General features: G+C 44.4%; 1 protein-coding gene across 1 annotated transcript; it reads right to left on the bottom strand.

Moving 5' to 3' along the window:
• Positions 1 to 311: 311 nt before the first annotated feature.
• PSMD9 (proteasome 26S subunit, non-ATPase 9) lies at positions 312 to 21,508 on the bottom strand. Its single transcript, XM_008508057.2, has 6 exons — positions 21,214 to 21,508; positions 17,021 to 17,123; positions 13,188 to 13,399; positions 11,377 to 11,478; positions 1,016 to 1,104; positions 312 to 688 (listed from the first exon to the last, which is right to left on the bottom strand). Exons 1-6 carry the CDS (start codon positions 21,352 to 21,354, stop codon positions 661 to 663), a joined length of 675 nt encoding a protein of 224 aa, XP_008506279.1. The 5' UTR covers positions 21,355 to 21,508; the 3' UTR covers positions 312 to 660.
• Between the last annotated feature and the right edge of the window lie 1,628 nt (positions 21,509 to 23,136).

Below are 23,136 nucleotides of genomic sequence, written 5' to 3'. Positions count from 1 at the left end.
CTGGGGAATCTACTGGATTTCCCTATTCCTAAAGAGAGCAATTGTGGCCCTGGCGGTTCCACAGCTGAGGATGCCTGGAACTGTTTAACAATTTCCGTCTCCAGGGCAGCAATGCATATAGTGTAGCCTGAGTGTATGGAAATCCCATTTACTACGGGATGGCGTTTCTGAGATATTGTTGGTCAAATCTTGACTTCAGCACAATTGTTGGTTTGTTTTGCCCAACTTTCTATGAGGATGTTCTAACTCCAATCTGAGCTTTGATTTGAAAGGTTCATAAGAAATTCAGCTGGAGTGATAACATGGTCATATTGGTACTTTAAAACTGTGTTTATTTGGGAAAAAAAATTCCTAAAAGAAGAAAGTCGTATCAGCACCTGCCAGAATAACTCCAGCCCACTGCCCACATTTAGGCCAGAAGATTCCCATTTGGGGCCACGGCCAAATTTGCAAAAGATGCTGAGCACAAATCAAGTTTTTAACAATGCCTTAATCCCAAGAGATTACACTGGGAGGCCACAGTGTTTCCACCACCTAGAAGTTCAGGCTTCCAGCCTCTTCCAGATCCTTAAGCTTCAGGGAGAGAAGAGGAGGAAATCCCTCCAGACCCAAGTCCAGGGCAAGAGAAGATGCTTTCCTGTTACTGTTCCCCAGGGACAATCATCTTTGCAAAGGAATAATGTTGCAGCTGGAAGAAAAAAAGAAATGGGAAAGTGTAAGTTTGGTGGCTTCTTTCAGGAAGATCAGGTGAGCCCTTCCAAGCTTTTCATCTACATTCTTTAATGCTTTTAAAGCAAATACCCAGTTAATGAAAGAACCAGAGAAGTGAGGGCTCCATCCACCTCCATCCCTGCAACCTCATTCCCACCACGAGTATTTATCGTGAGTTTCTACAGGCAATCTGGGGATTCCCATCATTTCCCAATGATCCACCTCCTCGTTCCCCTCATCCCCGCAGCTTATGACTAACGAACACTCAAGTACCATTGCCGTGTGAATGAAACAGATACTTTACCCGAGCAGTCCTTTTCCCGCCCAGCGTGTGGGGACAAGTCTAAGCTGGTGTTTCTCTCCTCTGCGGATCACTGTCACAGTCAGGGGCTTCTGAAAGGAAAATAAGCTCATATCTTCAACCCCCTTAGTACTCAGAGATTCAGGCTAAAATGCTGAGATACTGTTTTTTGCCCAACAGATTGGTAAGGATGCTTATTTATTTATTTTCTCCCAAAGCCCCCAGTACATAGTTGTGTATTTTTAGTTGTGGGTCCTTCTAGTTGTGGCATGTGGGATGCTACCTCAGCACGGCCTGATGAGTGGTGTCATGTCCCCACCCAGGATCTGAACCTGTGAAACCCTGGGCTGCCAAGGCGGAGTGCATGAACTTAACCACTCGGCTATGGGGCCAGCCCCTTAGGATGCTTATCTTAAGCATAATCCTGCAGTTGGTGAGAGTGTGGGGGACATGGCACTCGGGGCAGCGACTGGGGCTGCAAATCAGTACCATATGTGGAGAAACACATCTGTCTCCCACCCCCAAGAAAAAAATCTTTAATAGGTGCATACAAGATACATTATTCAAAAGTACAAGGTGATATACAAACAAAGTGTTCATTCAAGGAGTGTTTATAAATTCAAAAACTGAAAACACCCAAAATATCCCTGAATAAAGTATTGTTCAAATATAATCTAGTGCATGAAGCAGTTTTAGTAAAAAAAAAACAAAAAGAACCCAGCAAAGTATGAACCTATTTGAATATATGTTCTAAAAGGACATATGTGTTACTTGGTGCCTACAAAGTTTTCTGGAAGATATACAAAAAAACTGTTAACAGTGAGTGATTACTTCTAGAGAGAGGCACTAGTAGTTTGGGGAAGAGAAGAAGACATTAACTTTTATATCTTTCTGTACTATTAATTTTTTTTACTAAGTGTATGTATTACTTTAAAAAAATTAAAGTAGGTAGAATACATACCAAAGAAAATTACAAATTAAAACAACATGCATCAAAGTTTAAAACTTTTGTGCATCAAAGGGCACTATCAACACAGTGAAAAAGCAACCCACAAAATGGGAGAAAATATCTGCAAATCATGTATCTGATAAGGGACTAATATCCAGAATATATAAAGAACTCCTACAACTCAACAACAAAAAACCAACCTGATTGAGAAATGAGCAAAGAACGTGAATAGACGTTTCTCAAAAAAAGATAAACAAATGGCCAAAAAGCACATGAAAAGATGCTCCACATCACTAATCACTAGAGAAATACAAATCAAAACCACAATTAGATATCACCTCACACCCATTAGGATGGCTACTATCAAAAAACAAAAAATAACGAGTTGGTGAGGATGTGGAGAAATTGTAACCTATGTGCACTGCTGGTGGCATTGTAAAATGGTGCAGCTGCTGTGCCAAACCGTATGGCTATTCCTCAAAAAACTGAAAATAGAACTACCACATAAACCTGGATTAAGCATCTGGGCACATACCCCAAGAATTGAAAGTAGGGACTCGAACAGATATTTGCACACCCATGTTCACAACAGCATTATTCACGATAGCCAAAAGGTGGAAGCAACCCAAGTGGCCATCAACGGATTCACAGATAAACAAAATATGGTATATAAATACACTGGAATATTATTAAGCCTTAACAAGGAAGGATATCTAACACACGTGATAACATGGAAGGACCATGAAGACCTTGTGCTAAGCGAAATGCACCAGTCACAAAAAGACAAACATTGTATTATTCTACTTATAAGGGCTATCTAGAGCAGTCAAATTCATAGAAACACAAAGTAGAGCAGTGCTTGCCAGAGGCTTAGGAGAATGGGAATGGGTTAGTGTTTAGTGGGTAAAGACTTTCAGTTCGAGAAGATGAAAAAGTTCTGGAGATGGATGGTGGGGAAGCTGACAGAACAATGTGAATGTACTTAATGCCACAAAATTGTACACTTAAAAATGGTTAAAACAGTCAATTTTATGTATATTTACCACAATTAAAAAAATTATGGCAGATTATCAATGTAATCTCTGAATCTGAAAAAATAAAATAAAACTTGAAGAAAAAACAAAGAAGATGCCATTTTTCACCTAGACTGTCAAAGAATAAAAGATGGACAATAACACAGTCGGGGAGGAGTCAAGAAATCAGCACTCACATACACTACTTGAGAGAATGTGAACTGATGCAAGCTTTTTGGAGGACACCTTGACGACATCTATTAAATCTGTCCGTGTGCAATGACTTTGAGCCAGTAATTCCACTTCTAGATATCCCTCGGACAGAAACCCTCACACAAGACAAAAGTATTCACTACACCATTGTTTGTGATGGCCAAAGACTGGAAACGGCCTACATGTTCAGTATGGGGGGCTGGTTAAGTAAAAGAGGACAAACCAAGCATGGACATGATGACAATATGTGTGTCCTGACATCAAAATCTCTTCGAACGGGGGGGCCGGCCTCATGGCCAAGTGGTTAAGTTCACACGCTCGGCTTCGGCGGCCCAGGGTTTTGCCAGTTCGGATCCTGGGCACAGACATGGCACTGCTCATCAAGCCATGCTGAGACGGCATCCCACATGCCACAACTAGAAGGACCCACAACTAAAAAGTATGCAACTATATACGGGGGGGGTGTTGGGGAGAAAAAGGAAAAATTTAAAAAATCTTAAAAAAAAAAAATCCCTTCAAAAGGGGAAAAATCCAGAACAGTATATAGAGTAGGTCTTCTTTTTCAAAAAGCAACTACTATAGACACACACACCCACACCGAGAAAACATGTGAGGGATACACTGATGTGTTTCCAGTTCTGGAAATGATACCTCTGGGCAAGCTAGAAACCCAGGGGCCATCTTTGACACAGTCCGTCATTTTAAAGCCTGTCTATTTTACGTCCTATATGTCTCTCTGATTTGCCCATTCGTCAAATCCACTATCATCTCTTGACCAGGCTGCTAAAACTCTGTCAGCCCTCCAATTAGTTCTCTACCTAGCATCCAGAGAAATCTTTTCAAGACACAAAGCTGCTTACATCTGTTACTCTCAGGCTTGAAAGTGGACATGGCTCCCTACTGCTCCTCAGGAAAAAAGAACAAAATCCTCACTAGGGACCACAAGGCCTTAGGTGGTCTCGCCCATGCCAAGCTCTCGGCCTTGCCTCCTCCCCTCTCCCCACTCTTCCTTGCTCTGGGCTCCAACCAGCCTTCTCCGGTCCTCCCATCTCAGGGCCATGACCGTGCTGGATGGCTCCACTCCCTGCCAGTCTCCCCCGCCTTGATAAACTTCTATACACTTACGGGTTGGGTTGTGCCCTCAGGAACATTCTCCTTCAACCCCAAACTAAATCAGGACCCCATTATTTGCTCTCCTAGCCTCCTTGAACTTTTCCTTCAGAACATTCCTCAGAGTTCCTCAGAGTGTATAATTACGTATCTCTGATTATTTGATTAATGCTTGACTTCCTCCCCAAAGTGCTCCCAAGGCAAGGGCCTTCCGTCTGTCTTGCTGCGCACTACAGTGCCAGTATCCAGCCCCACACTCAAACACAGCAGGGAGGGTACTAAGGGAGGGAGAGACCCAGGACTTTTATTCTTAAATACTTTTGCACTGTATGATTTTTTTACACTAAATATGCATTGTTTGCATTACTGAGATATAATTCACATACAATAAAATTCACCAAAGTATACAATTCAGTGGGTTTTAGTATATTCAAAGATTTTTACAACCATCATCCCTAATTCCAGAACATTTCATCACCCCAAAAGAAATCCCATATCCATTAGGAGTCACTCCCCATTCCCTCCTCCCCCTAGCACCCAGCACCCACCCATCTACTTTCTACCTTTATGGATCTGCCTATCTGGACATCTCATATAAAAGGAATTCTAAAATATGTGGCCCTTTGTGTCTGACTTCTTTCACTTAGCACAAATCCTTTCAAGGTCTGTCCATGTTACAGCATATCAGTACACCATTCCTTTTTATGGCTGAATAAACTATGCATTATTGTTATAATAAAGACAGTTTTTTAAAATTTAGGATTTTTTTCCTTTGAAAGTATAAGCATTTGATTCAGAAACTCACCTTTAAAAAGTTATTTAAAAAAATACTTATTTACAAGAGTGCTAATCTCCAGGTTTCCATAAAATTGGAAACTACCTAAATATCTAACAACAGAATGCTGTGGGGTTTTTTAAATTCACAGAACAATGGAAACCTGGATCCTTAATTCTCACGCTGGGCTCTGGTTCCAGAAGGACCCAGGGCCCTGAGGGGTGAGTCCTCCCACACCCTCCAGCCCGCTCCCAGCTCAGTTGGTATCTGATATATTGGAACTCCCCATGAAATTTCATTTGAAGAAAAGGTTCTGTTGCTAAAAAATGTTGAACAACTATTTTTGTAAAGAAGGATTTATAGACCTATAAAGAGCCTACAAATATATTAAACTAGAAAAGGCAGATTAAAACCCAGTAGTTATTATCAGTAATCACCAAAAACTGGAAATAACCTAAATGTCCCTCCCTGGCAAATGGATAAAGAATCTGGGGTTCGTCTACCCAGTGGAGCACTACTCAGCAATAAAAGGAATGAACTACGGCACACAGAGGAACCTCAGATGTATGATGCTCAGTGAAAGAAGCCAGACTTAAAGGGCTATGTACTGGGCAGTTCCATTTGTATGACATTCTGGCAAACGTAAGACTATAGTGATGGAGCACAGATCAGAGGCTGTCTGGGGTGGGGGTGGGAGAAGAGGTTAACTACAAAATGATATGAGGCCATTTTGGGGGGGGATGATGGAACTGCTCTGTATCTTCGTTATGGGGCTGGTTACTTGACTATATATACATTTGTCAAAATTCACAGGAGTGTACACTGAAACGGGTGAATTTCGATGTGGGTAAATTACACCTTAATAAAACAACCAGTAGCTATGTAGTATGCTGGTATTTGAACAGACTGTCCCTGGAAGGACACACGGCTGGAAAGCAGCTGCCTCTGGAGGAGGGGATATAGACTTGAAGGAGAGGAAAGGGAGGCGTCATTATATGTTCTCTGGTTCTGTTTTTACCATGTGTATGTTTTACCTCTTCCAGGAGAAAAAAGATACATTTACAAAACAAACCACTAACAATGAGCCCAGACAATTATAACATTTAAAAGTACATGCATCAAGGTACACAAGAGACATGAGTAAACCATAATACACTAGAAAGCTGGGGTGGGGGGAGGGCGGGAAGGAGTGAAAACAGACTTTGGATAAACAGAAGAGAATGAAGCTACATCTGCACCACCTTTAGAAGACTCAAGAAAATGATGTTGGAACAGTAAAGTGATAACAAAGGTACAACACCTAAGGACAAAGAAATAAAATGGGAAAGGAGACTGCAGATGAGCAATGAGAGATAAGCAAAACGAAAAGCTTAAAGAAACTGAAGTAGAGAAAATAGAAACTCTGTGTGGTGGTTTTAGAATATGTCCATAAATTCTTTGATATTCCTTCCTTCAAGAGGTAAAGCCTAAGTACACTCTGACATCAGTATTAAAAGGATCTTTTTGGACACCATGTCTTCTCAGACAAGGGAAACAATAGAAAGAATAAACAAATGGGACTTCATCAGACTAAAGAGCTTCTTCAAGGCAAGGGAAAACAGGATTGAAACAAAAAAACAACCACTAACAGGGAAAAAATATTTGCGAGTAATACATCTGACAAAGGCTTAATATCCATAATATATAAAGAACTCACACAACTCAACAACAAAAAATTAAACAACTTGATCGAAAAATGGGCAGGAGAGGGGGCTGGCCCCGTGGCCGAGTGGTTAAGTTTGCGTGCTCCGCTGCAGGCGGCCCAGTGTTTCGTTGGTTCGAATCCTGGGCACGGACATGGCACTGCTCATCAAACCACGCTGAGGCAGCGTCCCACATGCCACAACTAGAAGGACCCACAACGAAGAATATACAACTATGTACCGGGGGGCTTTGGGGAGAAGAAGGAAAAAAATAAAATCTTTAAAAAAAAAAAAAAATGGGCAGGAGACATGAACAGACATTTCTCCAAAGAAGATATATGGATGGCCAATAGGCACACGAAAAGATGTTCATCATCGCTGATCAACAGGGAAATGCAAATCAAAACTACACTAAGATATCACCTTACATCCATTAGAATGACAAAAATAACTAAAACAAATAGTAACAAATGTTGGAGAGGTTGTGGAGAAAAAGGAACCCTCATATACTGCTGGTGGGAATGCAAACTGGTGCAGCCACTATGGAAAACAGTATGGAGATTCCTCAAAAAACTAAAAATAGAACTACCATACGATCCAGCCATCCCACTACTGGGTATCTATCCAAAGAGCTTGAAGTCAGCAATTCTAAAAGTCCCATGCACCCCAATGTTCACTGCAGCATTATTTACAATAGCCAAGACGTGGAAGCAACCTAAGTGCTCATCAACAGATGAGTGGATAAAGATGTGGTATATATACACAATGTAATACTACTCAGCCATAAAAAAGAACAAAATCATTCCATTTGTAACAACATGGATGGACCTTGAAGGAATTATGCTAAGTGAAATAAGCCAGATAGAGAAGGACAATCTCTGTATGACTCCACTCATATGAGGAATTTAAACATGTGGACAAAGAGAACAGATTAGTGGCTACGAGGGGAAAGGGGGGGTGGGGAGTGGGCACAAAGGGTGAAGGGGTGCACCTACAACACGACTGACAGACAACAATGTACAACTGAAATTTCGCAAGATTGTAACCTATCATTAACTCAATAAAAAATTTAAAAAAAAAAAGAAGTAAAGCCTAATTTCCTTCCCTCTGCGCGTGGGATGGACTTAGTGAATCACTTCTAGGGAACAGAATAAAGTAGAAGTGACAGTATGCATCCTCAGGGACCGGGTCAAGGAAGGCGCTGCTGCCTCCTCTCTGCTCTCTCGGATGGCTGACTCTGGGGAAGGCCAGCCGCCATGCTGTGAGGGCACTCAAGCGCCCACATGATGAGGAACTGAAGCTTCCTGCCAACACACATGTGAGTGAGGCGTCTCGGAAGCAGATTTTATAACCTCTGTCAAGTCCCTCACATGACTGTACCCTCTGCCAACATCCTGAGTACAACCTCATGAGAGACCCTAAGATAGAAACACCCAGCCTGGAGGCCCAACCCTCAGAAATTTTGAGACATACTAACTGTTTGTTGTTTTAAGCTCCTAAGTTTTGGGGGTATTTTACTCACCAACAGACAACTAATACACTCTTTATGGCAAGAGGTTAAAAGGAAGCTGACCAAGAACAAATGGATTTGTTCCAGGGAACCTCAGAAAGGCTCAGAACAAACAGACCAATGTAACAGAATAAAGAATCTCACAAATAAGAATTATATAACAGAGGTGGCAATATAATGAGTGGGTAAAGCATTAACGTCACCAAATGGTACTGGGACAACTACTATCCAACTGGGGGAAAAAAAGTTTGGTGCCCTACTTCACACTATCCACAAAACTTAATTCCAGATGAGGTATATACTCAAGAGAAATGAAAACAAATATCCAAACACTTGTAGATAAATGTTCACAGAAGTAATATTCATAATAGCCAAAACGTGTACACAACCCAAATATTCATGAACTGATGAATGGATCGATAAAATGTGGCATAGCCATACAATGGGATGTTATTGGGCCACAACAAAGGAATGAAGCACTGACACATGCTGTAACATGGATGGACCTTGAAAATATTACGCCAAGTAAAACAAGTCACAAAATTTCACATATTCATGATCCCGTTTATACAAAATGTCCAGAATAAGCCATTCCATAGAGACAGAAAGTAAGTCAGTGGTTGCCAGAGGTTGGTGGATGTGGGGGGGACGGGGAGTGATTGCTAATGGGTACAAGGTTTCTTTTAGAGGTGATGAGAATGTTCTAAAATTGACTGTGGTGATGGATGCACAACTCTATGAATATACTAAAACCCACTGAATTATGTATGTACTTTAAATGGGTGAACTATATGGTATGTGAATTATACCTCAATAAAACTGTTCTAAAAATAATAATAAAGATAAATTGCAGATGGATTAAAGAAAAACTAAAAACAAAACAATAAAAGCACTAGAAGAACTTCTTTAAGCAGACACAAAATGCAAAAGCCACAAGGCAGGAAACTGATGAATGTGACAAAACCAAAATTTTAAACTTCCATCCAAGCACAGATTTGATGAGGCGTCAGTGCAGAAACGAAGGCCTGACCTCTAGCAGGGACATGGGCACTGGCCAACTGTCTTTTGGCTCAATGCCTGTCTTCTGATGAGTTACACATGGATGAGCAGCACAGACAAGCAGGAGTTGAATGGACACAAGACAAACCAAGAATTGTGAGTTAACCTGAAGATTTCATTTGGGAACCAAAACTTTAGTAAATAATTTCTCTGAATTTTGAGCCCCATATTTCCCTTGCAAAGTATGGACTTTTGCCAAAAAAGAAACTCTTTTGTTGGGGTTACATTATTGAGAAATGAGCTGATGGGGGCTGGCCCCGTGGCCGAGTGGTTAAGTTCGTGTGCTCCACTTCGGGGGCCCAGGGTTTCGCTGGTTCGAATCCTGGGCGCGGACATGGCACTGCTCATCAGGCCATGCTGAGGCGGCATCCCACATGCCACAACTAGAAGGACCCACAACTAAAAATACACAACTATGTACTCGGGGGGGCTTTGGGAAGGAAAAAGGAAAAAAAAAAAGAAATGAGCTGAGTTGATTAGGTGGAAATGTCATTTAATGATGTACTATACCAGAAGCCGGACGACTGCAGCTGATTTTGAATCTCAACTCCTATATTTTTAACAACTGAAATTATCAAAATGCAAAAAGAATCAAGTTCTAATATACTACTGTTTGAATAGTACTACACTACTGTGCATTGCACCGTATTTCTTTATTGAAATTCTCAGGTTTGGTTTTGGCAGTGAAGAGCCCTGTAATATCAATAAATTCAATAGGGGCAGCCCTGGAGGCCTTAATGGTTAAGTTCAGTGTGCCCTGCTTCAGCAGCCTGGGTTCGCTTCCCAGGCACAGACCTACACCACTCGTCTGTTAGTGACTATGCTGTGGTGGTGGCTCACATACAAAAAAGAGAAATTCTGGCAGTGGATGTTAGCTCAGGGCAAACCTTCCTCAGAGAAAAAAACAATTCAATAAATATCTAAGTGAATTTAAAAAAACTTTCTAAGGGGCTGGCCTGGGGTTCGAAGGTTCGGATCCCAGGCATGGACCTAGCACCACTCATCAAGCCATGCTGTGGTGGCATCCCACATAAAATAGAGGAAGATTGGCACAGACGTTAGCTCAGTGACAATCTTCCTTACAGGAAAAAAAACTGGGAAAAAATACTAACAATCAACTCAAAGAAACGAAAATACAAACATTAATGAACACACAAAAAAAGATAATCTCACTGGTAATCAAAAAAATACAAATAAAAACAAAATGCCATTTTAGCAAAAAAGTTGAAAGATCAATAATACAGAGTAGGGGCCGACCCCGTGGCCCAGTGGTTGGGTTTGAGCACTCCACTTCTGCAATCCGGGGTTTCGCTGGTTGGGATCCTGGGCGCAGACATGGCTCCACTCATTGGGCCATGCTGGGGCAGCATCCCACATAGCACAGCCAGGGGCACTCACAACTGGAATGTACAACTATGTACTGGGGGGTTTTAGGGAGAAGAATAAATAATAATGATAATAATAATAATACAGGGTACCATCAATAATATGGTATACTCACAAACTGTTGGCCAGGGTATAAATTAGTAAAACTTTTTCAAATTAGCTATTAAAATTTTAAGTGTGCATACACTAAGAGCACGTAATTCTACTTTCTGGTATCTACCTCAAGTAGAGCACAGTTGCAAACAAGTCCACGCGACTATTCATGCTGGCATAAAACCAGAAATAACCAAAATGTCTACGGATATCTGTGGATGGACAAACTGCAGTCCATTCATCCACTGGAGTACTCTGCAGCAGTAAAAAAGAGCAAGGTGTGTGCCAAAATGAAAAGATCTCCAAGAAACAGTGTTAAATGAAAACAGGGACAGGAAGTAAGAGAGGGTATTTTAGATAGGGTGGCTGGAAGGGCCTCCTTGAGAAGGTGTCATCTGTATGAGGTAAGGAGGGAAGAAGAGGGAAAAAAGGAAGGAAAAACATTCCAGGCAGAGTGAACAGCAAGCGCAAAGGCCCTGAGCCGGGACGAGGCCTGAGTAATAGCACTCTGAAGGCAGAAAGTCAAAGGCCCCAGCAAATTTCCTGGCCAGATGCCACGTGACCTTCAACTCACCCCCTCACTGTGCTGCACCACGCTGCCAATGTTTTGCAGTGACTGGAAGTTTTGGGTGTTTACAGAGCCAAACTCCACAATTTCGTCATCCACTTGCAGACCCTAAAGAGAGAAAAGAAAATGGAAAACCAGGCTAGAGGTTAAATTTGCTTCTGGTGTTCCTTACCCTTCCATACCCAATTTCACGTCAAGGCCAAGAGTCTGTTTTCTACAGGGGGGAGTGGCAGGCGCAAAGCAAAGAGGTCAGGGGTTTAGATAACCTCATGCAGGAAGGCGTGGTGGACAACTGGGCCATTTCCTTTTGGGGGTTCCTTCTAGGGTAGATCTAGAAGGCTGTCAAGTCTGCCTGATGTCTGATAAAAATAGGTGGTTGGAGAGGCCTTGAGGAATCCAGGGAAAAGCCAAACGCTGCTCTCGGGGTGGTCCTGACCCAGCTTCAGGGGCAAGAGGCAGAGCAGGCTGGGCCAGCTTCGTTTAGGGGTCAGAAGACAAGTTTGCCTTAGAAGCCCCCAAACAAGCAGCCACAGGCATAAGGCTGACCCAGGACTGGTGTGACCCTTTCATTCTAAGAACACAGACCATGATTCATTCATTCCTTCAACAAATATTCGTCATGGGCCACATACAGCACTGGGCCAGCTGCCGTGGGTACAGTGGTGAATAAAACGGAGCTTATGTGTAACTTACAGTCCTGTGATTTTTACAGACAACTGGTAAGATCTGGATTCAGGACCCAGTTCCATAGCTTAGGAGCTACGTGTCCTGGCACAAGTTACTTCAGGTCTTTGAGGCTTTTCCTCACGGGTGAAATGGGATAAAGATTAGTACCTACCCCAGAAGGTGGCTGTGTGATTAAATATTAAATACATGACCACCTAAAAACTTGTACATGATGTTCAGAGTAGCATTACTCATAACAGCCAAAAAATGGAAACCAAGATGTCCACTGACTGATGAAGGGATAAAATGAATGTGGTTCATCCATGCAATGGAGTACTACTCAGCCATAAAAAGGAATGAACTAGAGATACATGCTCCAACATGGATGAACCTTGAAAACATGATACTAAGTGGAAGAAGCTGGTCATAAATGACCACATATTGTATTATTCCATTTATATGAAATGTCCAAAATAAGCAAATTCAGGGAGACAGAAAGCAGATTGGTGGTTGCCAGGGGCTCGGGGAGATGGGGGGGTCAGGGGGTATAGGCTAAGCCATATAGGGTTTCTTTTTAGCATAATGAAAAGATTCTAAAATTGATTGTGGTGATGAACACATGACTCTGTAAATACACTAAAAGCCATGGAATTAAGACACCTTAAAAGGGTAAATTTTATGTTATGTGAATTCTCTCTCAATAAAGCTGTTTAAAGCTTTTTAAAACACACCAGGGAAGATACATTACTCACTGGGCAACATACCTGGTGCAAAGCAAGGGCTCATAAGTGGCAGCTACTGCTGTCACTCTCATGTCTATCATTCAGTGCCCAGCTAAATGAGCCCCAACAAGGAATCCTCTTCTGCTCTCCTGGGACATTGATCACCTTCTACCTCGTGTCCCAGGTCTCTCCTCAACCAGTTCAGAGGGCAGCAGGGGCTGACTGCTCTCCGAAGCCTCGGCCCCAGCACAGGCTGGGCCCCCTACAGGCTTCAATCAGTGTTTGAGGAACGAGTAAGTGAAATCAACCTGCAGCCCAGAGACAGAGCGGGTCTGTCTTTGCACAGTCCCCCTCCACCTACGCCCCACAAGGCTACCAGACCCACGGCGCCATCTGGGTGCGGATCTAGGTGGCTGGGCCCTGGCTTACTGCAATGCTGGCGGGGGAGCCAGGGCTGATGCTGTTCACTTTGGCAAAGGCCTGAAGGGGGCTGAGGCCCTCATTCTGGCCCAGGCCGCAGTTCATGGCCTCTTTTTGGGCCTCAGCCATGTCCCGGGCCTGCTTCTCCTTGTCACGAGCGTGTAGCTGATGCAGGGCCTCCTCCACCTGCTTCATCACCGCCTTGTGATCATTCTGCAAGCCTAGGGGGAAAACACCATATCAGGGGAGAAGGAAGACAGCTGAGGACACAAGCCCCCCACATTCATTCACAAGTATTTAATGGGCACTTATTACATTCCAGACATTGAGCTAGAGGCCGAGGACTAATCTGCGAACAAGACAGAGAAGCGAGCCTCCTGAAGCTGACAGTCTAGCAAGGAAAACAGCTACAGAACAAGCAGGTCCCACAACATCTGATGACTGCGATGAAGGCCTGCCCAGCCAGGGGCCCTGACCTTGTTAGTCTAGGCGATCAGGGAAGGCTTCCCAAAGGCAGCACGGTTTCAGCTGAGACCCGAAAGGTGAGCAGAAGTAAGGAATCGTCCCGCTGAATCCACAGCCACAAACTCAAATGCACAGAAGGAGCAAGCGTGGCGTCCATGCAGATCAGTGAGGCGGGCTGGGTTTGAGGACGGTGTCACTTTTCTCTCACTGCCTCCAGAACAAATGAGCTGGGGATGTTCAGTGTGGGAGAGGTAACAGGGAGAAAAGCTGGAAATGAGGAGTTTCGGGATGAAACCCTCTGATGTTTTCAGTACTGATGGCTACTTCAAACTGTTGTGATGCACTGTGCCAGTCCAATAAGTCACCACCGCAGGCCAGTCCAGCATAGTGGCTAGCATTTTGAGACTTTTTTTAACCTAAAAACCACCTCCTGTACTGCCCTGGATTCCGCACCTTATTCAAGCCAGGTCACTAACACACAGCTCCCTTTGAGGAGTTCCTGAGGCCTGAGCAGACCAGCACTGCCAGCCAGTCCACATCTAGCGTCTGCGGGTCACAGACTTTCAGACTTCCCAGGGGCCTTTGGCCGTGGGACTATGGGCGCGCACGGCTATCTGACTTGCATCCTCCGCCCCGCCCATTTGGAGCGAAGGCGAGGCCCTCAGGCATTCCGGCAGCCAGTACTCAACCCAGGGAGCAGACAAGAGAAAAGAACCCAGATTTGAATGCGTGGAGACGGACAGCTGGGCAGGAAGACTTAAAATGACGGCAACGTATAACATACTGCCGCCCTCTGACTAGAAAAGAGCCCCAGGCGAAACGCTCCCAGAGGATCCAGAACCTTCGGTGACGCCTGGCACCCAGTAAGTTCTCTAGCTACAGCTGTTGAGTAAACGAATGAATGACTTTATTTACAATATACTGCAATTCTAATCAGAATTCAAAAATTTTTTTTCCTTGACAAAACATTTCCAAAGTACAGCCCAAAAAACAAACTTGCAATTGTAACAAATGCACCATACTAACGTAAGGTGTTACTAACAGGGGAAACTGGGTACAGAGTATGTGGGACCACTAGTGTTAGTTTCCCAATTTTTCTGTTAATGTAAAACTGTTCTAAAAAATAAAGTCAGGTTTTTGGGGGTTTTTTTGAGGAAGATTGGCCCTAAGCCAACATCTGCCACCAATCCTCCACTTTTTGCTGAGGAAGACCGGCCCTGAGCTAACATCTGTGCCCATCTTCCTCTACTTTATATATGGGACGCCTACCACAGCATGGCTTGATGAGCAGTGCTTAGGTCTGCACCGGGGATCCAAACTGGCAAACCCTGGGCCACTGAAGTAGAGCGTGCGAACTTAACTGCTGTGCCACTGGGCCGGCCCCAATTAGTTTTCAATAATAAAATAAACTTGCAAGAATAGTTTTTCAAAAGAAGACCAATAAGAAGGAACTGGTCAACCAGATTCTTAAGTACATTACGGTCATTAAGACAGTGTGATATTAGCACCCACAGGGACAGACCAACAGAACAGGGCAAAAGGCCCAGAAAGAGACTTAAGCATGTCTCCAGATTTAATATGTAATACTGCTAGCATTTCGAATTAACGGAGAAAGAATAGACTATTTAATAAATGTTGTTAGAACATCGGGCTAACCACTTGAAAAAAATAAAGTCAATGCCTTCCCTCACACTGTGGGTTAGGGCTCCTCAAATTTCCCCCAGAATTCTCTTAACTGGGGAAGCAAGTGGGCTACATCCCTGGGGAGTTGAAGAGTTTAGCCAAAAGCCCCAAATTTCCCTCCAGTCTGATCATCTTAACATGGTTTTTCCCTACCCCTGATCTTCCTATTAACATAAAAATGGCATGCTTCTTTCCCCAAAACCCCCCGGGAAAAATGATGCTCTAAGAAGTTCTATGATCATATTGTGGCTCTGAGGAACCTTTGGCATCTGAAGCTGTATCCCACCCGAGGGTTACTTGTACCTCCACTGAGAAACAGGGGCTTAACCCAAAACACGCTGCAGGTGGACTCAAGATTCAAACAGGCAAAACAGAAGTCGTTCAGTGAACAATGGGCCGATAAATTCCCTTCTAATATGATTTTGGGTAGAGAGCGCTTGTTGCACACCTGTGGCAGGGTGAATAATGGTCCCCAAAGATGTTCATGTCTAATACCCAGAACCTGTGAATATGTGACTTTACATGGCAAAAGGGAGTTTGCAGACGTGATTAAATTAAGGACCCTGAGACGGGGAGATTATCCTGAATTATCCAAATAGTGGGCCCAATGTAATCACAAGGGTGCTCATAAGCGAAAGAGGGAGGCAGGAGAGAAAGAGGTAGGAGGACAGAATCAGAAGTTGGAGAGACACAACTGCTGGCTTTGAAGATAGAAGGGGCCACAAGCTAAGGAATGTGGGCAGCCTCTAGAAACTGGAAAAAACAAGGAAATGGGTTCTTCCCCAGAGCCTCCAGAAGGAACACCACCCTGCTGACACCTTGATCTTAGCCCAGTGAGACCCACTTGGACATGTCATCTCCAGAACTGTAAATAAATTTGTGATGTTTTAAGCCACTAATATGTGGTGACTGGTTACAGGAGAAACAGAAAACTAATATACTCCTCAACCTTTGCTCTCTCTCTGTTCCTTGATGATTAATAAATACATACATATATACAGACACAAATAAGAGATTTTAGTTAGGATAGTAACATGTCCATCACCCCATCATGGAAGACATTCCCAATGTTTCTTAAAGGCAGAAGAGCCTATGAGGGGGAAGCAGAAATTGATGCAGGGGGCGGGGGTGGGACTTGAAGGACAGATCCTCAAATGCAGGGGTGCTGGTGGCATAAGATCTCTTGTCCTTCCTGTCTTATTCCTTCTTTCTTCCTGCCTGGCACATGGACGTGGGGACCCTGAAGATGGATGACATGTCCTAAGGATGGCAGAGCCTGGGTTTCTGATGGCCAGCCCCGCACTGCCTTCCTGAAATGTCTTTCCTGAGGGACTGAGCTCTTTTATGTTTGAGTGACCATAGTCAGGTCACTATCATTAACAGCTAAATAAATTTCCTAACACATAACTGATTTGATTAGGATTTAAGCAATATTTTATTTGGGTTTCTGTTGTTATCACAATAAAGTTTCTACAGTGAAGTAAAGTTCTTAAAAACAAAATGAAACCATACATATAGAACCCTAGAGTCTAACACATTCCCTTCAATCTCTGTCCACCAATGGGGACAATGAGATACTCCCAGCAAGGCAGCAGAGAGGGAAGCAGATAATACAGAGTATTGGTGATTTCATCTGTGTGCCTTTAGTATCTCCTGCTACAAGGTGGGGAACGTCCCCCATGAGGGTCACTCACAGACAATGTTGTGCCTTGCAGTTCGGACTTGGTACAGGTCCACGTCTGACCGGGGGTAGCCCTCGCAGTCCACCAGCGGCTCGTTCATCCCAATGCCTTTTTGCTGGAGGGAAGAAACATGGTTAAAAAGCTTCCACAGGTGTGAAGTCCTCAAGACCTTTTTCCTCACACTTTCTTCACAGTCCTAATAAAGGCGACAGTAAGGAAAGCTACTGCATGTTCGCCACTTAGCATAGACCAGGTACTTTACCCACATCCTCTCACAACTACCTTCTGAGGTGGGCATTATTTTTTTAACTAATTTATAATAACACAAGTAATAGATGATTCATTCTTCTTTTTTTTTGTTGAGGAAGATTGGCCCTGAACTAAAATCTGTTGCCAATCTCCCTCTTTTTGCTTGAGGAAAATTCACCCTGAGTTAACAGCTGTGTCAATCTCCCTTTATTTTTTGCTTGTGGGATGCCACCACAGCATGGCCTGATGAGCAGTAAGTCCACGCCCAGGATCCAAACTTGCAAACCCTGGGCTGCTGAAGTACAGTGCGCGAACTTAACCACTACGCCACCAGGCCAGCCCCAACATGAATCATTCTTCTTTTTTGAAGTTAGAACAATGCAGATAAACCTAAGAACTCCTTTGAGGGTCAACCCCAAGGCCAGCCTCTTCCTCGACTCCTCCAAACCCTCCTTCCTACAGGCAGCTGACACCTGGATGGTGGCCCTGGAAGCTGGAGGGGAGTGAAAGCCCCAAAGAGCAGCCAGCTGTGGCAGGGCTGTGGTTCTTCTGAAAATAAAAGGAGATCTCTAAGGGCTTTCAAAGAAGCTTTTCCTCCCAGGCAGGATACACTCATATCATCAGTTACTTCCAGGGAGAGGAGTGGGGTAGCTAGGGGACAGGGGAGGGAGAGAGCCTTTCCATTTTATATCCTTCTGCAGACTTTGACTCTTGACCACAGGAATGTATTCCCTGTTCAAAACAGTACATTTGTTGTAACATTTTGAAGTCTTCTCCCACATAAGTCAGGGCACGGTGCACAAAACACGTCATACGACGTAGAGGAGGGATTCTGCAGTCAGACTAGGACGTGAACCTCAGTTCTGCCATGCACGTTCTGGGCGCCCTTGGTTAAGACCTTCACCTCTCCGCCTCAACTTCCTCAGTTACAACATGGGAATAATGGCACTCAGCTCCCTTCACACCTATTTCAAGCATTAATGAGCTGACCCATGTAGAGTGCCTAGCACAGTGCCAGGCAGATTCACAGGGGAGCAAACAGTGGGCCGTAAAAGATATGTCCAAGTCCTAACCCCCAGAACCTGTGAATGTGACCTTATTTGGAAAAAGGCTCTTTGCAGATATAATTAAGTTAAGGATCTGAAGATGAGATCATTCTGGATTTAGGCTGAGTCCTAAATCCAATGACCGATATCCTTATACCAGAAGGGAGAGGGAGCTTTGGGACAGAGAGAAGAAGGCCATGTGAAGACAGAGACAGAGCCTGGAGTTATGGAGCTGAAGCCAAGGATGGCTGGCAGCCACCAGAAACTAGGAGAAAGGCAGGGAAGGGATTCTCCTTCAGAGCCTCCAGAAGGAAGCAATCCTGCCAACCCCTTGATTTCGGACTTGTTCCCTCCACAACTGTGAGAATAAATTTCTGTTGTTTTAAGCTACCTGGTTTGCAGCAATTTGTTCCAGCAGCCCTGGAAATTAACACACAGAGAAAGTCATAAATGATGGTTGTAATTATAAGTCAGCACAGAGACAAGGTGCCTAGTGTACACAGGCATCGGGAGGAACGATTCCATTCACTTCTCTCCCTTTCTCTCCGGAAGCCTCTGGGTTATACTACTGTTTCTTGCTAGCGGGAAAGGGTCGCATATACTCCCTTAACACAGGACTCGCTGCATATACTGCACAAATGTGCCAGGGGCTAAACATCTGTATCTGCCTCCTGCCTCTCCACAAGCACGAAGAGTTAAGTGGCCTTTTTGAATCAATACCACCTAAGACACTGCTTTCCCAAGTTAGGACCCACACCGCTGGCAGCTCACACACAGGGCATCAAACCACCGTGAATCTAAAATACTTCTTCCATTTCTATCTTCAATCCTTCAATAACCAAGGAGAAAGCCTATTTGGTGTTAGTCTTTATATCACACCTCCAGATCACATGCTATCTCTGGGTCCTCCCATTTTGTTCTCTTTAAAGATTGGGACCTGAGCTAACATCTGTTGCCTATCTTCTTTTTCCTTCTTCTTCTCCTCAAAGCCCCCCAGAACAGAGTTGTATATTCTGGTTGTGGGTCCTTCTGGTTGTGCTATGTGGGACACCACCTCAGCATGGCCTGATGAGTGGTGCCATGTCTGCGCCCAGGATCCAAACCAGTGAAACCCAGGGCCGCCGAGGCAAAGCACAGGAACTTAACCACTCAGCCACAAGGCCGGCCCCTCCCATTTTGTTTTTAACAGATTGGAAACATAATGCACATACTATACAATCCAGCCATTTAAAGTGTACAATTTAACGGTTTTTAGAAAATCCTCAGAGTTGTGCAACCACGATCGACTTGAGAACATTTTCACCACCCTCCCGAAAGAAACCCCAGAGCCACTTGCAGTCACTCTCATTCCCCCTCCCTCAGCCCCTAGGAACCTTAATCTACTTTCTGTTTATGGATTTGCCTATTCTGGACATTTCATATAAATGGAATCATAAAATACGTGGTCTTTTGTGATTAATTTCTTTCACTTAGCACTGTGCTTTCAAGGTTCATGCACATTGTAGCACGTCAGTACTTTATTCCTTTTTATTGAATAATATTCCACTGGATGGATAAACCACATTGTATTTAGCCATTCATCAGTTGATGGAAATTTGGATGGATCACTTTGACAGGCATTTTGACCTTATATTTAAGGGAAGAGATTCTCACTTTTTCACATGCTGTGGAATAAAATTTCCCTTCAAAACAAATTTACTTAACTAAAAAAATGGGTCAACTTAAAGAAAACTATCAAGGGAATAACAGCACAGGAGGCATGTGGAGACAGCACCCTGCTTGTGGTAGAAAACAGCTACAGTTTGACGAACTGCTGGCATAATGATTGACAGCACAGGTTCCGGATTCAACAGGCCTGAGATGTGAATCCCACTTTGTGACTTTGAGCAAGTGACTTTCCCTTTCTGGGCTTCAGGGTAACACAGCAATTTCACGGGGTAGTGGTGAGCTTGTCAGGATACAACACACATAAACCAGCACCCCTCAGGCATACGGTCAGCACCTAGTAAAATGGTACCCTGGCCTCCATGATACTCATCCTACTCCCATCACCTAAACTGCATTGCATTCCATCCGCCCTATATAGGATGTAATTAACTTGCTTTTCCTCTGCAAATTGATTTGCGGTTTTACACTAGGTGGCTTAAGAAAAAGTGTATCACTTTTGGAGCCAGACAGACCTGGGAACCAGCCTGACCACTGCCATCTCCTACCTACACGACCCTAGGCAAGGGTTTGTGCCACTCTGGGCCTCGGTTTGCTCCCTATACAATAAGGATAACGAGCGTGACTTGTCACTCAGAGCTCGATCCTTAGACCAGTAGCATCAGCATCGTTGGGAATTTGCTAGCAAGGCAGCATCTGCTCCCGCACGCCCCGCCTCCCATCAGAATCTGAATTCTAACAAGATCCCCAGGTGACTCGCGTACACATTAAAGTTTAAGAAACTCCGACATAAAGTGGGTAGCAAAGCACAGACCATCTGATCAACATTCAACAAGGAGTGAAGATGGTGGTGATTCTCCCCCTGGCACCGCAAAATCAGCTGTCACCTGAGGCAGGGTGAAAGTTAAGTGATGCCTCTCTTTCCCCATCCCCAAAATGGGGCAAGTATCAGAACTCACCTCAAAGGTCGCTGCGAGAATTAAATGAGCTAACTAACGTAAAGCACTGAAAACCGCGCCAGCCCACAGCAAGCACTCCATAAACGCTTGCTAGAATGTCAACCCGAATTGTTCTTTATTAACGTTATTTGCCTCACTGCCGGCTGCCGACAGAGGCCGCAGCTGCGGCGCCGCGGGCCTCCCAGGGAGGGGGAGATCCACAGCGGCGAGCTCAAGCGGAGGCCTCAGGGCCCCACCCCCGCCCGAGCCCCGAGCCCCGAGCCCCGAGCCCCGAGCCCACACTCACGCTCTCCAGCACTTCATAATTGGCCTTGATCTGCGCCTCGATCTCCTCCTTGCGCCGTATTAGCTCCTGGATGTCGCTGACAGTCGCCCCGCCGACCTGCGGGGAGCCTCCGCTCTGCCCAGCTTCCTTCTCCGACATCATGGACCTCGGCTCCGGATCCCGGACACCCGGGTTCCCGGCTGCGGACGCCCAAGAAGACCGTGGCTACGGCTCCGCCCGCGGGCCAAAACACCACGGCCATACGCAGGCGCGAGGGGCGGGGCTCGGTCGGTGGGGCGGGGCCACCGGAAGCCCCACCCTGCTGGAACACGCGGTCTTGCGGTGACTCGGCGTGGGGTAGCGTGTGGGGAAACGGATTCCAGTTCCCCACCAGGCGCTGTCCCCAAGCAGGGCAGGATGATCTCTCCCTAGATGACTCGTTTTCTTAACTCATTCATTCAGCTAACATTTATTGAGCGCCTACTGTATGTACGTGCGAGAGCACTTTGCGCAGCGCTCCGATTCAGCTCTTTATGTCTACACAGCCTGTGCGAGTTTACAGAACACTTTCAGCTTCGTTATCCCTCATTTTACAAACCCCACAAGCCTGGGTTCGAATCCCAGCTCTTGCCACTTAGTGCAGTGTGGTTCCCTTAGGGAAATTATTTCACTTCTCTGAGCCTCAGTTTCCTTGTCTGTAAATTGGTTGGATATCGCTAGCAATCACAAAGCTGACATTTTGCCAACAAGTATTTATTGATTACCTCTTTTGTGGCATACACTATCCTAGGTGCTGCAGGGGTAAAGACTCAGTGCCTGCCACATACTAAGTTCTCCATAAATTTTGGTAAAAATAGTATTAATGATAACAATAATAGTAATAATTTATTGGGTACTTACAATGTGCCAGACACTGTTCTAAGTGCCTTACATGTATAATTCCACAACTTCATGAGACCAGGATTATTATTACCCTCATTTGACAGCTGAGAAAAACATCTCAATAACCAACTTGCCCAACTAGCAGAATAAGCAGCCCAGATTTCAACCTAGCTTAACCAAACTATGAAACTTAACGTCCTAACATGTGCCCCCTAATATTTTGAACTGAAAAGGACACACCATCACCTATACAGTATTCAAACATGTTGCCCTGAATCGAATCACAGAAAACAGACAAATCCAAACTGAGGAACATTCTTCAAAACAGCTGGCCTTGGGTCTGGCCCAGTGGCTCAGCAGTTAAGTTTGTACGTTCCGCTTGGGCAGCCCGGGGTTCACTGGTTTGAATCCCGAGTGCGGACATGGCACCACTTGGCAAGCCATGCTGTGGCAGGCATCCCACATATAAAGTAGAGCAAGATGGGCATGGATGTTAGCTGAGGGCCAATCTTCCTCAGCAAAAAGAGGAGGATTGGCAGTAGATGTTAGCTCAGGGCTAATCTTCCTCAAAAAAAACCCAAAAAACAACGGGCCTAAACTCTTCAAAAAGGTCAGCGTTGTGAAATAAACACACACACACATACGCACAAGGTAGGCAATTGCCTAGATTAAAGAAGACTAAAGAGATGCAACAATTAAATACAACGTGTGCTCCTTGATTGGATCCTGGTTCCCCTCCAAAAAAAAAAAAGCTGTAAAGGACATTCTTGAGACATTTGGGGAAATTTGAATATGGATTGTATAGTATCAATGTTACATTTCCTGATTTTGATACTTATATAAGAGTAAAAGTACCCTGTAGTATTTAGGAGCACGCGAGGCAGCTTACTTTCAAATGATTCATAAAAAAAACACGAATGTGTATTTGTAGACCAGAGAAGGATAGAGGGAATGTGGCGAAGTATAAACAACTGGTGACTCTGGGTGAAACACATGCGAGCATTCTTTGTACTATCTTTGCAGCTTTTCTGTCAGTTTGAAATTATTTCAAAATAAAAAGTT

The sequence above is a fragment of the Equus przewalskii genome, chromosome 7 (genome assembly GCF_037783145.1).
Source record: "Equus przewalskii isolate Varuska chromosome 7, EquPr2, whole genome shotgun sequence".
Taxonomy (NCBI): Eukaryota; Metazoa; Chordata; class Mammalia; order Perissodactyla; family Equidae; genus Equus; species Equus przewalskii.
This window is presented reverse-complemented; position numbering and strand designations above follow the sequence as displayed.

Bases quoted from the DNA above. Each gene is read 5' to 3' on its own strand.
- PSMD9 (XM_008508057.2), bottom strand. From the start codon at position 21,354: ATGATGTCGGAGAAGGAAGCTGGGCAGAGCGGAGGCTCCCCGCAGGTC. The intron at 13,400-17,020 runs GTGAGTGACCCT...TTTTCCCCCTAG, and splicing joins TGCAAGGCACAACATTGTCT to GCTTGCAGAATGATCACAAG. The intron at 11,479-13,187 runs GTAAGCCAGGGC...TTCTCTCTTTAG, and splicing joins GCTCCCCCGCCAGCATTGCA to GGTCTGCAAGTGGATGACGA.